The following is a 13,753-nucleotide window of genomic DNA, read 5'->3' on the forward strand; positions in this document are numbered from 1 at the left end:
ATGATCGTACAGGTGAGAGGAGTGTGCGATGATCGTACAGGTGAGAGGTGTGCGCGATGATCGTACAGGTGAGAGGAGTGTGTGATGATGTACAGGTGAGAGGAGTGTGCGATGATCGTACAGGTGAGAGTTGTGCGCAATGATCGTACAGGTGAGAGGTGTGTGCAATGATCGTACAGGTGATAGGTGTGTGCGATGATCGTACAGGTGAGAGGTGTGTGCGATGATCGTACAGGTGAGAGGTGTGTGCAATGATCGTACAGGTGAGAGGAGTGTGTGATGATGTACAGGTGAGAGGTGTGTGCGATGATCATACAGGTGAGAGGAGTGTGTGATGATCATACAGGTGAGAGGAGTGTGTGATGATCATACAGGTGAGAGGAGTGTGTGATGATCGTACAGGTGAGAGGAGTGTGTGATGATCGTACAGGTGAGAGGTGTGCGATGATCGTACAGGTGAGAGGAGTGTGCGATGATCGTACAGGTGAGAGGTGTGCGCGATGATCGTACAGGTGAGAGGAGTGTGTGATGAGGTACAGGTGAGAGGTGTGTGCGATGATCGTACAGGTGAGAGGAGTGTGTGATGATCGTACAGGTGAGAGGTGTGCGATGATCGTACAGGTGAGAGGAGTGTGCGATGATCGTACAGGTGAGAGGTGTGCGCGATGATCGTACAGGTGAGAGGAGTGTGTGATGAGGTACAGGTGAGAGGTGTGCGCAATGATCGTACAGGTGATAGGTGTGTGTGATGAGGTACAGGTGAGAGGTGTGTGCAATGATCGTACAGGTGATAGGTGTGTGCGATGATCGTACAGGTGATAGGTGTGTGCGATGATCGTACAGGTGAGAGGTGTGTGCGATGATCGTACAGGTGATAGGTGTGTGCGATGATCGTACAGGTGATAGGTGTGTGTGTGATGATCGTACAGGTGATAGGTGTGTGCAATGATCGTACAGGTGATAGGTGTGCGCAATGATCGTACAGGTGAGAGGTGTGTGCGATGAGGTACAGGTGAGAGGTGTGTGCAATGATCGTACAGGTGATAGGTGTGTGATGACATGATCGGGGCGGTCATGACACATCTGCTCTTCGGCAGTGACAGGGTGCAGTAGGTGTGGCTAAGTGACGGCTGACAGTCTGCGCATGCTCACTTCTCCCATACACACACAGTGCTGGTACAGCTGCCGCCGCTCCTCTCAGTGCGGATCTCAGCGGCGGCAGCAGAAGCGGAGGAGAAGGAGAGGATTGTGACCGGACTGTCACTTGGCCGGGACAAGTCAGCACACAGCCAGCCGTCTCGTTGGGCTGTGGCGGATCGGGAAGCCCGGGCTCCCCCCATTCTTCTTCCCCGGGATAAGAATGACAGCCCGGTGGTGGAGCTCCTCCGGCTACTAGATGGCTCTTGTTACGGTGCAGCGATCCCCCACCCCCAGCACCACCTCCAGCCCCTGTGTGTCGGTGAGTGATGAGGATGATGATGGTCCCCTGTGTTCCTTCCCATTGTCTGCTACTGCCAGCTCTTCCTGCCTGGCCACCGGCGCCTCTCTGCGCATGCGCGGCCGCTGCTGTCTGCTCGCCATCCTTCCTTCCTTGGCTGCTTTTCCCTTCTGTGTACCCCAGGGGTACAGTCTCCTATGTCAGGACCTGTCACTGTGTACACCAGGGCTACAGTTTTGTATGTGTTGGGGGCTGTTTCTGTGTATTTGGGGTACAGCCTTGTATTTCAGGACCTGGCTCTGTGTACTCTGGGGGTACAGCCTTGTATGTCAGGGCCCGGCTCTGTGTACTCAGGGTACAGCCTTGTATGTCAGGACCCGGCTCCGTGTTCTCTGGGGGTACAGCCTTGTATGTCAGGACCCGGCTCCGTGTACTCTGGGGGTACAGCCTTGTGTATGTCAGGACCCGGCTCCGTGTACTCTGGGGGTACAGCCTTGTGTATGTCAGGACACGGCTCTGTGTACTCTGGGGGTACAGCCTTGTGTACGTCAGGACACGGCTCTGTGTACTTGGGGTACAGCCTTGTATGTCAGGACCCGGCTCTGTGTACTCTGGGGGTACAGCCTTGTATGTCAGGACCCGGCTCTGTGTACTCTGGGGGTACAGCCTTGTATGTCAGGACCCGGCTCTGTGTACTCTGGGGGTACAGCCTTGTATGTCAGGACCCGGCTCTGCGTACTCTGGGGGTACAGCCTTGTATGTCAGGACCCGGCTCTGTGTACTCTGGGGGTACAGCCTTGTATGTCAGGACCCGGCTCTGTGTACTCTGGGGGTACAGCCTTGTATGTCAGGACCCGGCTCTGCGTACTCTGGGGGTACAGCCTTGTATGCTTTGACATGTTGTAACACAATGGAATTTATTGCCTGGCCCTGGTCAGCTGGGGTGACTGGATTAACTAATATCCTGGACTGATTGAATGCCAGTGGTCCTGTTTTTACTGGCTAAGTTTTCATGCCCATTAGCTTTTGCCATGTGTTTACATGTTAGTGTCTGTGTGTGAGAATTTCAATGGGCCTTTTTCAGAGATGACTTCTGTAGTTCCTATTGGTAACTTTTAGTGACAGGACTTATAACTAGCTGGTTACAAGGAGTCCACCGTACAGTAAACAAGGTCTGTGTCATGGAACCATGGTAACTACAGAGCGGTGTCATGTACAAGTGACCTGTGCTCAAACACAACCGAATCCATCAGTGTATACTGGTTTATCTGGGAATCCATCTGTGTATACTGGTTTATCTGGGAATCCATCTGTGTATACTGGTTTATCTGGGAATCCATCTGTGTATACTGGTTTATCTGGGAATCCATCTGTGTATACTGGTTTATCTGGGAATCCATCTGTGTATACTGGTTTATCTGGGAATCCATCTGTGTATACTGGTTTATCTGGGAATCCATCTGTGTATACTGGTTTTCACTATTATTGGCCCTCTGGAATGCTTGAGTGTTAGACCGTTAGGTGATCCCCCACCTATGTACATATTCCGGACAACTCATGGTTTGTGAGGCTTTAATGTGGTTGTAAAGGTAGAAGTCTTTTTACCTTAAAGTGGAACTTTAGTCAGAGAATAAAGTCCCACTAGATCACTTCAGACTGCCCCTATTGCAGGTATAGCTATGTAAAGTGCCCGTACTGTTTAAAATCCAGTAATACTTTCTCGCCCTGCTCTGCACATGCTCAGTTGCTCTCTACTCTTGGCACTGTGCCTATAACTGATCATCTGCCTACTGCTCTTTCCCCCCCCCCCCCCCCCCCCCCCCCATGTTTTGGTGGCAGAGCTCTTCTTTAAAAGGTAAGTTCACCTTTAACAGAAAATCTGTAAAGGTGACCTAAATTCCCCTGCCTGCCCGCTGTACTTGCCTCCCTCGATCCTGAGCTGTCAGGACTCCCACAAGACGCTCCACTAATCCAGGGATTTGAAATCCCTGCTACTTTCACCCAGCGTTGCAAGGATGGACCAGAAAGATTCAAATTGGTCAGCGGCATCCATGTGACAGTGCTGACCAATTAGAATTTATCTGGTCCGTCCTGGCAGCTCTGGGCAAAAAGGAGGTTGCAGCAGGGATTTAATATTCTCTGACCAGTGGAGTGGCTTGCAGGAGGTAAGAACAGCAGGGGACCGTGAAATGGGTGAGGTCACATTTACGGATTTCTTGTACAGGTGAACTAACGCTTTGACTTAAAATAACATTCAGCCTTGTACACACGATCGGTATTTCCGATGAAAAAAGTCAGACGGAATTTTTTCATCGGATATTCCGACCGTGTGTGGGCCCCATCAGACTTTTTTTCCGTGAGAGTTTAGAAATAGAACATGTCCTATCGGAAATTCCGATTGTCTGTGTGGAACTCCGACAGAGAAAAAACCATGCATCCTCAGAATCAAGTCGACGCATGCTCAGAAGCATTGAACTTCATTTTTCTCGGCTCGTCGTAGTGTTTTACGTCACCGCGTTTTGGACGGTCGGAATTTAGACTGACAGTGTGTATGCAAGACGGCTTGAATGGAATTCTGACGGAAAATTCCATCAGATTTTATCCCATAGGAAATTCCGATAGTGTGCGCACAGGGCATAAGACGGCAGTTGGGTTGGAAGCGAGAAAAGCAAATGCAAGCTCTGTTTCCACTGTGAATGGAATCGGGATGACAGATATGCAAAGAAATCATTTGGGAACACGTTCCTCGTCAGCGGTGAGGACTGCTGAAGGACCTTGAACTGCTGTAGAACCTCTTGGGAGTCGCCTGTCAGTTGTTTGCGTTCTATTTTGGCTTTATTGCTTTCTCATTTTCTGTAAGATTTGTTTACAGTGATGCTAAAGGATAAAGTTGTTCATGGATGATTATTTTTTTTTTTTGTTTAGACGGCGTGCGGGATTAAAAAAAAGAAAAAATTAACGGGTTCCCCCGTCCACACAAACAAGTTAGATTTGAGGAATCCCCCCACACCGATCAGCGGCTGCAGCCCCTGATTTGAGAATTGATTTCCAACATTCTACCGCGATAGAAGTCGATCAAACAATCGCTTTCTGTCGCGTACGGATGTTTACACATTGATGGACATTTCGATTGGTCTATAGCCAGCTTTATGCTTTTGTTCAAAATCTGCGCAAACGTTGCTTGAAAATAAACTCCTTTTTTTAAATGGCTATTCCTGTGCACTTGACCTGTTTTTTATACGACTTGCGCTGCATTATTCAGAAAGGTTGACAGCCAAAGCATTTATAATACAAATATACAATTCATAAACCCGCTTCCTGTCTTCACATACTTGTTGCGGTCGTTTAGAAAGAATTGGTGAATATGACTAATTTTTTACATGTCAGAAAATAGGCCAGCTGGGTACAAACAAGAAGGATCCTCTGTCCAAGTCTGCTTTACAAAGCAATGTCTGTTCTGGGAGGATTCCTAAACCAGATCTCCAGTTACAAAAAAAATATTTTTAATTATTTTTTTTTAATAGTCAGCAGCTACAAATACTTTAGCTGCTAAATTAAAAAAAAAAATCAGGTACTTATCAGTTCATGGAGCCCAGTGCTGTTTTAACATAGCTAGTTCTTCTCACTGCTGGGGGGGTACCCAGTTCTGCCATTTTTGATTTGGGAGCCAGATGTGACTTTCTGCTGAATCGCATCCATCCTACCGCGCATGCACAAGGTCACACAGTGCTGTGAGACTGGGTCCTGCAGCGTCCTGGGACACGTCACTGCAGGCTGGGAGAGGGGTGGGATGAGTGGGGGCATTCTTGCCTATGTGAGGAAGAGGGAGCAGGTACCTGTCAATGGTTGCCGTTTAGCCACGCCCCCTATCTGTAAGCACTTCACGCTGTACACCAGATCAGAGAATAATTCTTTTGAGCTAGAGGAGCGGGTTACAGTGATATCCAAGCCGTACACCTCAGGTCCGCCGTGACTACACTATATTGCTACAGACGTTTTCTCTAAGAGCTTTTTGCTGTGATTTTTACTTGCTGGCTTTGAAGTGATGTGAGTGTAATGGTTGAAGTTTTTCGCAGAGCATTTTATTAAACTGGTTTTACAATATTATACTATTTGGAGCACTTTTTATTTACATGTGGAGAGATCCTATTTACATGCTTGCGGCTGGATAACGGAGATCAGCTAACCCTATCTGTGTGGTTTAAAACAGAGTTCCACCCAAAAGTGGAACTTCCGCTTACTCCACTGCTCGCCACCTTACATGTCACATTGGCATGTAATTTTTTTTTTTTTTTGGGGTGGGACTTCCTGTCCCACTTCCTCCTTCGGCCCAGGGACTGCTTAGGTGATACGTCATATTGCCTACGGCAGCCCCTCCCTGTAGGCGGTTTGCCTGGGACACGTGACAAGTTTCAGGCGATCGCCTGACCACTCTCAGAGCGCTGAGCCACTCGCGCATGCGCAGTGAGTGCCCGGCCGTGAAGCCGAAAGCTGTCACGGCCGGGTGCCTCCACTAGGAATGGAGGAGCCGGCCGCAGAGGAGCGGAGCATTGCTGGAACGTGGAGCAGGTGAGTGTCTGTTTATTAAAAGCCAGCTGCCAGGCCCAGATTTCCCACAAGGCCACTGAGGACAGGCCTTGGGGTGGCAGGGCGCCAAGGGGCGGCAGTGGCACGGAGTCCCCCGACGGCCGGAACATACAGTTAGGCCCCTTTCAGACTGGGGCAGGAGCTGCGGTTGCGGTATAACGCCGCTAAATATAGCGGCGCTATACCGCCGGGATTACCACGGGATTCGGCCGCTAGCGGTGCGGTATTAACCCCCGCTAGCGGCCGATAAAGAGTTAATACCGCCCGCAATGCGCCTCTATAGAGGCGCATTGCGGGCGGTATTGCCGCGGTTCCCATTGTTTTCAATGGGAAGGAGCGGTATACATGCCGCTCCTCTCACCGCTCCAAAGATGCTGCTGACAGGAGATTTTTTTGTCTCCCGCCAGCGCATCGCCTCAGTGTGAAAGCCCTCGGGCTTTCACATTGAGTCTGCAGTGCAGGAGTTTTTCAGGCGGGATAGCAGCGCTATTTTTAGCGCTTTACCGCCTGAAAAACTCCTCAATGTGAAAGGGGCCTAAAGGGCAGTAAGTTATGGGGGAATCCGCTCGCTCGTTAACAAGTGATTGCGGCGATGTCGCCAAAATCACTTGTAAAATGTGTGCTCCCGTCCATCCTACTAATGAACTAACCGTGTTGCCCCCCTGCCATGCGGTTGCCATTCTCCGTTGATTTGGGGGGGGGGGGGGTTCGGTTGGTGGGGAGGAGGTGCATTGCGGAACCTGGCCTTGGGGCAGCAGGGAGAGCAAATCCTGCCCTGCCAGCAGCTCCACTTTTTGTAGCTGCTGACTTTTAATAAACATAAAAAAAGCCTGGAACTCCCATTTAGAGCCGGTTCACACAGGGGCAACACGACTTCCAGCACGACTTTGGGAGGCAACTTGGACACGACTTGAGTATGAATCCTCAGGCAACTTACAGGGCAACTTCAAGTCGCCTCCAGGACAGGAGGCTTTCCAGTGGCCAATCAAACAACAATCGGCTCTGTGGGAGGGAGGGGTTTGCCTGAGAAACGTATGTTATCTTCCCGTATTGTTGCTTCAGTTAAGACAGTGATCCGACTTCTGAGGCGACTTCCATTGGAATGGCACAGTGGTGGTACTTCAAGTGTGGGCGTACGAGACTTGCTGACCATCAGCCATAAATGTTTATTCCCAAAATTCAGCTTTAGGCCTCAGTCACACGTGTGTTTGGAGCCAACTACGATTTCCTGCATGAGACAGCAGCCGGCAGACGTGCAACAATTACCTGTGGACGGGGAGATTTGTGTCCAGGGTCCATCTTCCACGGGTGATCTCTGTATGTCCGATTTTACATGTGAACAGCCTCTGTCAGCCTCTCATTGCTTTGCATGGCACTTCCTACTGGCAGCTGCTCTAAGGAAACCCTGCAGGAAATTGTAGTCGTCCCCAAATGCACGTGTGAATGAGGCCTTAAAATTTCCTTCAACAGCATTGTCTTTAAGGCTGTGCAGATACAATGAGCATGGTGACCTTGTTTTCTATCGGATTACGTTTTATCGCTGTTGGCCTGCTGTGAGAAGTGCGCTCAGGACCTCTTCACTGCGACTGTCCAAAAGAGGAACTGTCATTGTCACCCCTAGCCGCTAATCCAGTCTCTATTCTAGTTTCTGGACTGCCCTAGATACAGTCCTTTTAGTCGTAGGGCCTTCCACAATCTGCAACAATCAAATGTAAAATAAATAATTAAAAAATATAATGTACAGCTGTGGCCAAAACACAAATATTATTATTTTTTACAAAGTCTGCTGCTTAAGTGTTTTTAGATCTTTTTGTCAGATGTAACTATAGTATACTGAAGTACAAATGCAAGCATTTCAGAAGTGTCAAAGGCTTTTATTGACAATTACAATAAGTTTATGCAAAGAGTCAGTATTTGCATTGTTAAAGTCCCCCCCCCAAGACCTCTGCAATTTGCCCTGGCATGCTGTCAGTCAACTTCTGGGCCACATCCTGACTGATGGCAGCCCATCCTTGCATAATCAATGCTTGGAGTTTGTCAGAATTTGTGGGTGTTATTTTTTTTTTCTCCCCTCATTTGGTTTACCCACCGATTCAGGATTGACCGCAAGTTCTCAATGGGATTAGGAATCTGTAGAGTTTCCTGGCCATGGACCCAACATGTTGATTTGTTCCCCCAAGCCACTTGGTTATCACTTTTGCCTTATGGCAAGGTGCTCCATCATGGTGGAAGAGGCATTGTTCATCACCACACTGTTCTTGGATGGTTGTTAGTTGCTTTCTGAAGATGTTTTTGTACCATGCTTAATTCATGGCTGTGTTCTTAGACAAAATTGTAAGTGAGCCCACTTCCTTGGCTGAGAAGCAACCCCGCACATGAATGGTTGGCATGACACGGGTCTCATGGTAGCGCGCACCTTTTCTCCGGACAAGGTTTTTTTTCGGGATACCCCAAACAGTGAAAATGACTTTACCCCAGTCCTCAGCAGTCCAATCCCTGTACCTTTTGCAGAATATCAGCCTGTCCCTGGTGTTTTTCCTAGAGAGAAGTTGCTGCTTTGCTGCCCTTCTTGACACCCCAGCCATCCTCTAAAAGTCTTCGCTTCACTGTGTGTGCCGATGCACTCCGACCTGCCTGCTTCCATTCCTGAGCAATCTCTGCACTGGTGGTGAAATGTAGGAGACGGTCCTGGAGCTTGCTGGACTTTCTTGGCGCCCTGAAGCCTTCGTCAAAAATGCAGTGGAAATGTTTGTTATGGGATTAAGTTTATTTTCATGGCAAAGAGGGACATTGCAATTCATCTGATCACTCTTCGTAACATTCTGGAGTAGTTTGCCATCATAAGGCAGCAGACTTTGCGAAATTTTATATTTGTCATTCTCAACTTTTGGCCATGGCTGTTTATGTATGTGTTCCTACCCGGATACTCGGATCTCTCCTATTCCCCTGACATATGCATGCATGTCAGGCAATTTCACATTGATGTTTGTGGAATAGTGACATCAAGTACTGGCTAATCTTTGTTTTATGTATTAGAGCAGGTCGGGCCATTGGCGTTCTTTGTTTACTTCTGCTTTTCAGTATCCATTGGAAGGCTTGTCATTGTGCTTTTGCAGCAATTGTGTAACTATTTGTTTTTAAACCTTGGTTTCCCTTTCCTCAATATAGTGTGTAGACTATGACTGCTATCCTTCTCATTGCTCTTCTCAAATCGCCACTTCTGATCATGTCTGTAATCGCTGAAATGTTAAATGCTTGCAGTATAAAAAAACAAAACTCTGATTTAAAAAAAAAAAAATAGGCTGAAACTCCTTAAAGAGGAAGTAAACCCTGATGGGTGTTCCTTCCTCTTTGTTTCCCTGCAAAGGTAAAGCATAATGGGCTACTATGCATCGCATAGTAGCCCATTATGTGACGCTTACCTGCAGGAGAAGCCCGCGATGTCCCCTTTTTCCTCGAGTAGCCATTTTTCACCCCTCTTCCTTACGTGGCCGCGAACTCCGGCTCTGAGTGCCGGAGTTGCGTGATGTCACTCCCCGCGCATGCACGCAGGAGCCTCCACTTACGGCATGACCTGAGATAGAAACGGCACAGCGTGCCCTTTCTAACGCTGGCACATGCGCGCAACAAATCGGCGTACAGCGATTTTGCAAATATCTCCTAGACCGTGCAGGTCTGGGAGATATTTCGAACACCTACAGATAAAGGCGGCCATACACTGTTCGAATTTCAAAATAATTTTCATTCAAAAATCGTATCAAAGAGGGCTGCAGCAACCGCCGATTTTTCGTGCGGCAATCAAATTTGAGGAATCCGACATGTTGTAAATTTTTTGAAAAACCAACGATTTTCTGATCAATGATGGGAGAATCGTGCGAGAAATGTAATAGAAAAAAAAATGCGAATATGCAAGAAACTAATATTCCCGGCAACATGAAGGTTTGGTCGGCCGAATTTCGAAAATCGGAAAAGAAAGGTAACCCCCCCCCCCCCCCGGATGGGACTTTGAAGGCCAAAACACAATATGGATATAAAAAAATAGTTTATTGGGACAAATTGGACGTATTGACATTGGCTCTGAACGCACATTCAGCACCTAAGTACATACAAACGTAAAACATATTCCATATCCAAATGGAATCACCAAAAAGCAATGCGTGTGTCGGATGGCAAAAGGAAAAAACAGAACATAATACAATAACAACGTAAACTGTAACATCAAAAACACTCTCCAAATGGTATATGCTGCCTGACGCGTTTCTGTGTTTTTATCAAACCATCATCAGGGGCTTCAGGAGTGGATATAATGCGAGATTTGACATTCGCAAATCGAGTAGATAAGGATCTCCCCAGCGTTGTTCGTGTGCATGGGTTATATGCAGGAGAAGATAGAAAATGATGGCTTCACAACGAACGCTCCCGAAGAATGGAACTCCAAGACCTGCTGATATGTATGCAGACAGGTAGTTGTCCAGATGCCCATGGAACTCCTAGGACAAATTTCTATAATGGTCAGGATAGACCTGGGAGGTTGTGAGGATAGCTAGGGGCGTTATCCCCATGTGTGGATGGATTTCGAAAATCAATGGTGGCATCATCGGATCGCCAAAAAAACGAACTTTCTGATTTTGAAAAGAAAATTTGTTCCAAATTCGACCGTGTATGGCCTGCTTTAGCCTTAATCTAGGCTTAACTGTAGGTTAAAGTGGTTGTAGAGGGTTTACAGCCACTCTAAGCCATCACCTCTCTTGAGTAGATTGTTCCTCATGCAATGGTTGGCTGTATATATGGGGTGAGATTGTCACATGATTGTGTGTGTGTGTGTGTGTGTTTTTTTTTTTTTTTTCCGTTTCCTCAAATTATGACCAAAGTAGACTTCTGACTCTTTGTATTTACCTTTTTTTGATTGTAGGTATTCTAAGATGAGATTTGGAGATTTCAACGTAAAATTGCCAGGTGGCCAATGGGTGGTATAGAGCCAATTCTGTGCATGGTGGTCGATTTGTCTTATTTTTCAGTTGTAATTCTGTATGGGAATAAAAATTGTTTTCTGATGATTTCTTTAGAATGCCTTCATTGTATTTTCTGTGCAATAAATTTAGTTCAGGGATCATTGGAACAGTCTTGTGACTTGTTCGTTTTGCTCGCTGTCTTCTGCTTAAAGCGGAGGTACACCCTAAAACATCTATGTACCATCCCATCCAGCATACTTGCGTCAGCTACAGTATGCTGTTTTTTTTTTTTTTTTCTCGCTGTACTTACCGTTTAGTCGTTCATTTTCTTTTCATCCTCCCGCGGGGAATAGGCGTTCCTATGAAGAGGCGTAGATGATTGACGTGTGGCTAAGGCGCGTCACACGTTCCGAAAATACCTGAACTAGGACTCGGCTATATACGGCGCCTGCGCAGTCAGCTCCTAGTCTGTGCGCAAGCGCCGAGTCCTAGTCCGGCTATTTTCGGAACGCGCCGGAAGGCGCGTCAATCATCAAGGAATTCAGTGGCAGTGAATCGGAGGGTCTAGTGAGAGACGGGAGCTCAGTGTATGGAAGAACTACAAGAAGTTGTAGTGAAGCTGAAAGAACTGTTAGGCTTTGTGTTAGGAACTAATAAAGACTGTTGCCATAGGAGACGGCATTCCTGCAAGTGCAGATGTGGCTTCTTGCTGGAGGCCTTTCAGTTTGCAACTTTTTGTTTTTCTTGCACAAAGATGTGCATTTATTTTTGTAAACAGGTGAACTAATCCCTTTAGGCTGGCTATATATGCACTGAAATCCCACCAGTTCATCATGAATTGGGCGAATCTCAAACCATCTATGGCTGTGTCCCCCCCCCCCCCCCCCCCACCTCAAAAGAGGTCGATGGATGGGGAATCCTCCTTTTGTTTTTTTGTCGCTTTTAGATCTCTGGTTGATTTAAAAAAAAACAAAAAAAACTCTAAAGCCAGCTTTAGGAGCTTTCCATTTCCTGCTTGATGTCATTATATAGTGGGATGGATGGGCACTGACACATGGTCCCGGGTATAACCCGCTGGCCTGCATATGAGCCAATATTTTACTGCAAGGAGAAGACACACAAGTGTCATAAGGTTTTATTTAGTGTAATCAACAAGCATCCTGCACTTTCATAAGATTAGAGCTCTTTGCAGTGTTGGCTGCTCTCCAGTCATATATTATTGATCAAATACCCATTAAAAAAAAAAAGTAAATAAATGCATATCCTATTATGTGCCTTGTGGGATAATTGTAATACCCTTGTAGTACCCCCCCCCCCCAACTCTGGCACTACAGCTGTGATAAAACCACAAATCCCATCATGCCTGTGGATGTCACTCGTGCAATGCCTCATGGGACTTGTAGTGCCTGTGAACAATGTTCTATTTCCATGCATATTGTGGTGTTTAGATTCATATGTTAGGGAAGTGTTCAGGGACGTGTGTGTGTGTGTGTGTGTGTGTGTGTGTATAATATAAAATACAGCAAACCTGCTTATGTAGAGGAACTTGCTGCCATAATTTACACATACAAAGGTAAACCCGCATAAGCATGCATATAAATTTCATTCTAGTGGTTAGAATAAACAAGTGTTTGTTTTTTTTTGTTTTTTTTTTATGCTGGATTGTTCTGCCAGCTTCTGTATGGATGGGAATATTTTAATGCACCTGTGAGCGCGAAGGTTAACAGTTCTTCTTTTTTTTTTTTTTTTTTAAAGTTTAGAATTAAAAAAAAAAAAAAAACAGGCTAATTTTAGAATATTTTGACATTGCAGATCTTGCGTTTTTTTTTTTTTTTTTTTTGTCCAAATTGTCCCCAACCTCCCCTTTTTGAAAGCCTCCCTATTGGTTAATGAGGCCGTTATATTAAAGTGAACCTTCAGTCATTTTTTTTTTTTTTTCAACTTTCCATCTATTAAATCTTCGGGCCTTGTTGTTTTAACTTTGGGTAGTAAACAATGTATGTATTTTTTTCTGCCAGTAAATACTACGGTTGTCCCGATACCACTTTTTTAGGACTGAGTACAAGTATCGATACTTTTTTTTCAAGTACTCGCTGATACCGATACTTTTTTTTAAATATGTCCCCCCCCCCCCATATCCAGCCATGTCCGTCTCCCCCCCCCCCCATATATGCAGCCATGTCCCCCTTACCTGCATGGCAGTGCATGCTGCCGCGCCGCCGCTTGGTTAATACGGGCGGGGAACATTACAGCTTTCATTTGAATAGCTGTAGTGATTCGTGCCGCGCTGCATATAGATACTCCCCCCTTGCTCGGGATTGGACAGTTCACCCGAGCAAGGGGGAGTGTCTATACGCGGCGGGAAACACTACAGCTATTCAAATGAAAGCTGTAATGTTCCCCGCCCGTATTAACCAGCGGGGATGCGGCGGGATGCGGTGTAGCGGCGGGGGGGGTGGTATCGGGGGTATTTGCGGGAGTATAAATACTCGGAATCGGTACCGATACTAGTATCGGTATCGGGACAACCCGAGTAAATACCTTATACAACCCACTTCCTGTTGCCTGGTCATTAGCCTAGGCCAGTGATGGTGAACCTTGGCACCCCAGATGTTTTGGAACTACATTTCCCATGATGCTCAACTACACTGCAAAGTGCATGAGCATCATGGGAAGTGTAGTTTCAAAACCTCTGTAGTGCCAAGGTTCGCCATCACTGGCCTAGGCTAATGACATCATGCACAGCTATCTCTCTCTCGTGAGAATTTGCCAGGAA

At 46.7% G+C, this 13,753-nt stretch overlaps 1 protein-coding gene across 1 annotated transcript in view; it reads left to right on the forward strand.

Moving 5' to 3' along the window:
• Window positions 1-1,145: 1,145 nt before the first annotated feature.
• Window positions 1,146-13,753, forward strand: part of SSH2 (slingshot protein phosphatase 2) — a 356,650-nt gene continuing 344,042 nt past the window's right edge. Inside the window, 1 exon segment of the mRNA XM_040339439.1 lies at window positions 1,146-1,459. Coding sequence (XP_040195373.1) covers window positions 1,397-1,459 — 63 coding nt within the window. The 5' untranslated portion in view covers window positions 1,146-1,396.

This window comes from Rana temporaria, chromosome 2, assembly GCF_905171775.1.
Source record: "Rana temporaria chromosome 2, aRanTem1.1, whole genome shotgun sequence".
Taxonomy (NCBI): domain Eukaryota; kingdom Metazoa; phylum Chordata; class Amphibia; order Anura; family Ranidae; genus Rana; species Rana temporaria.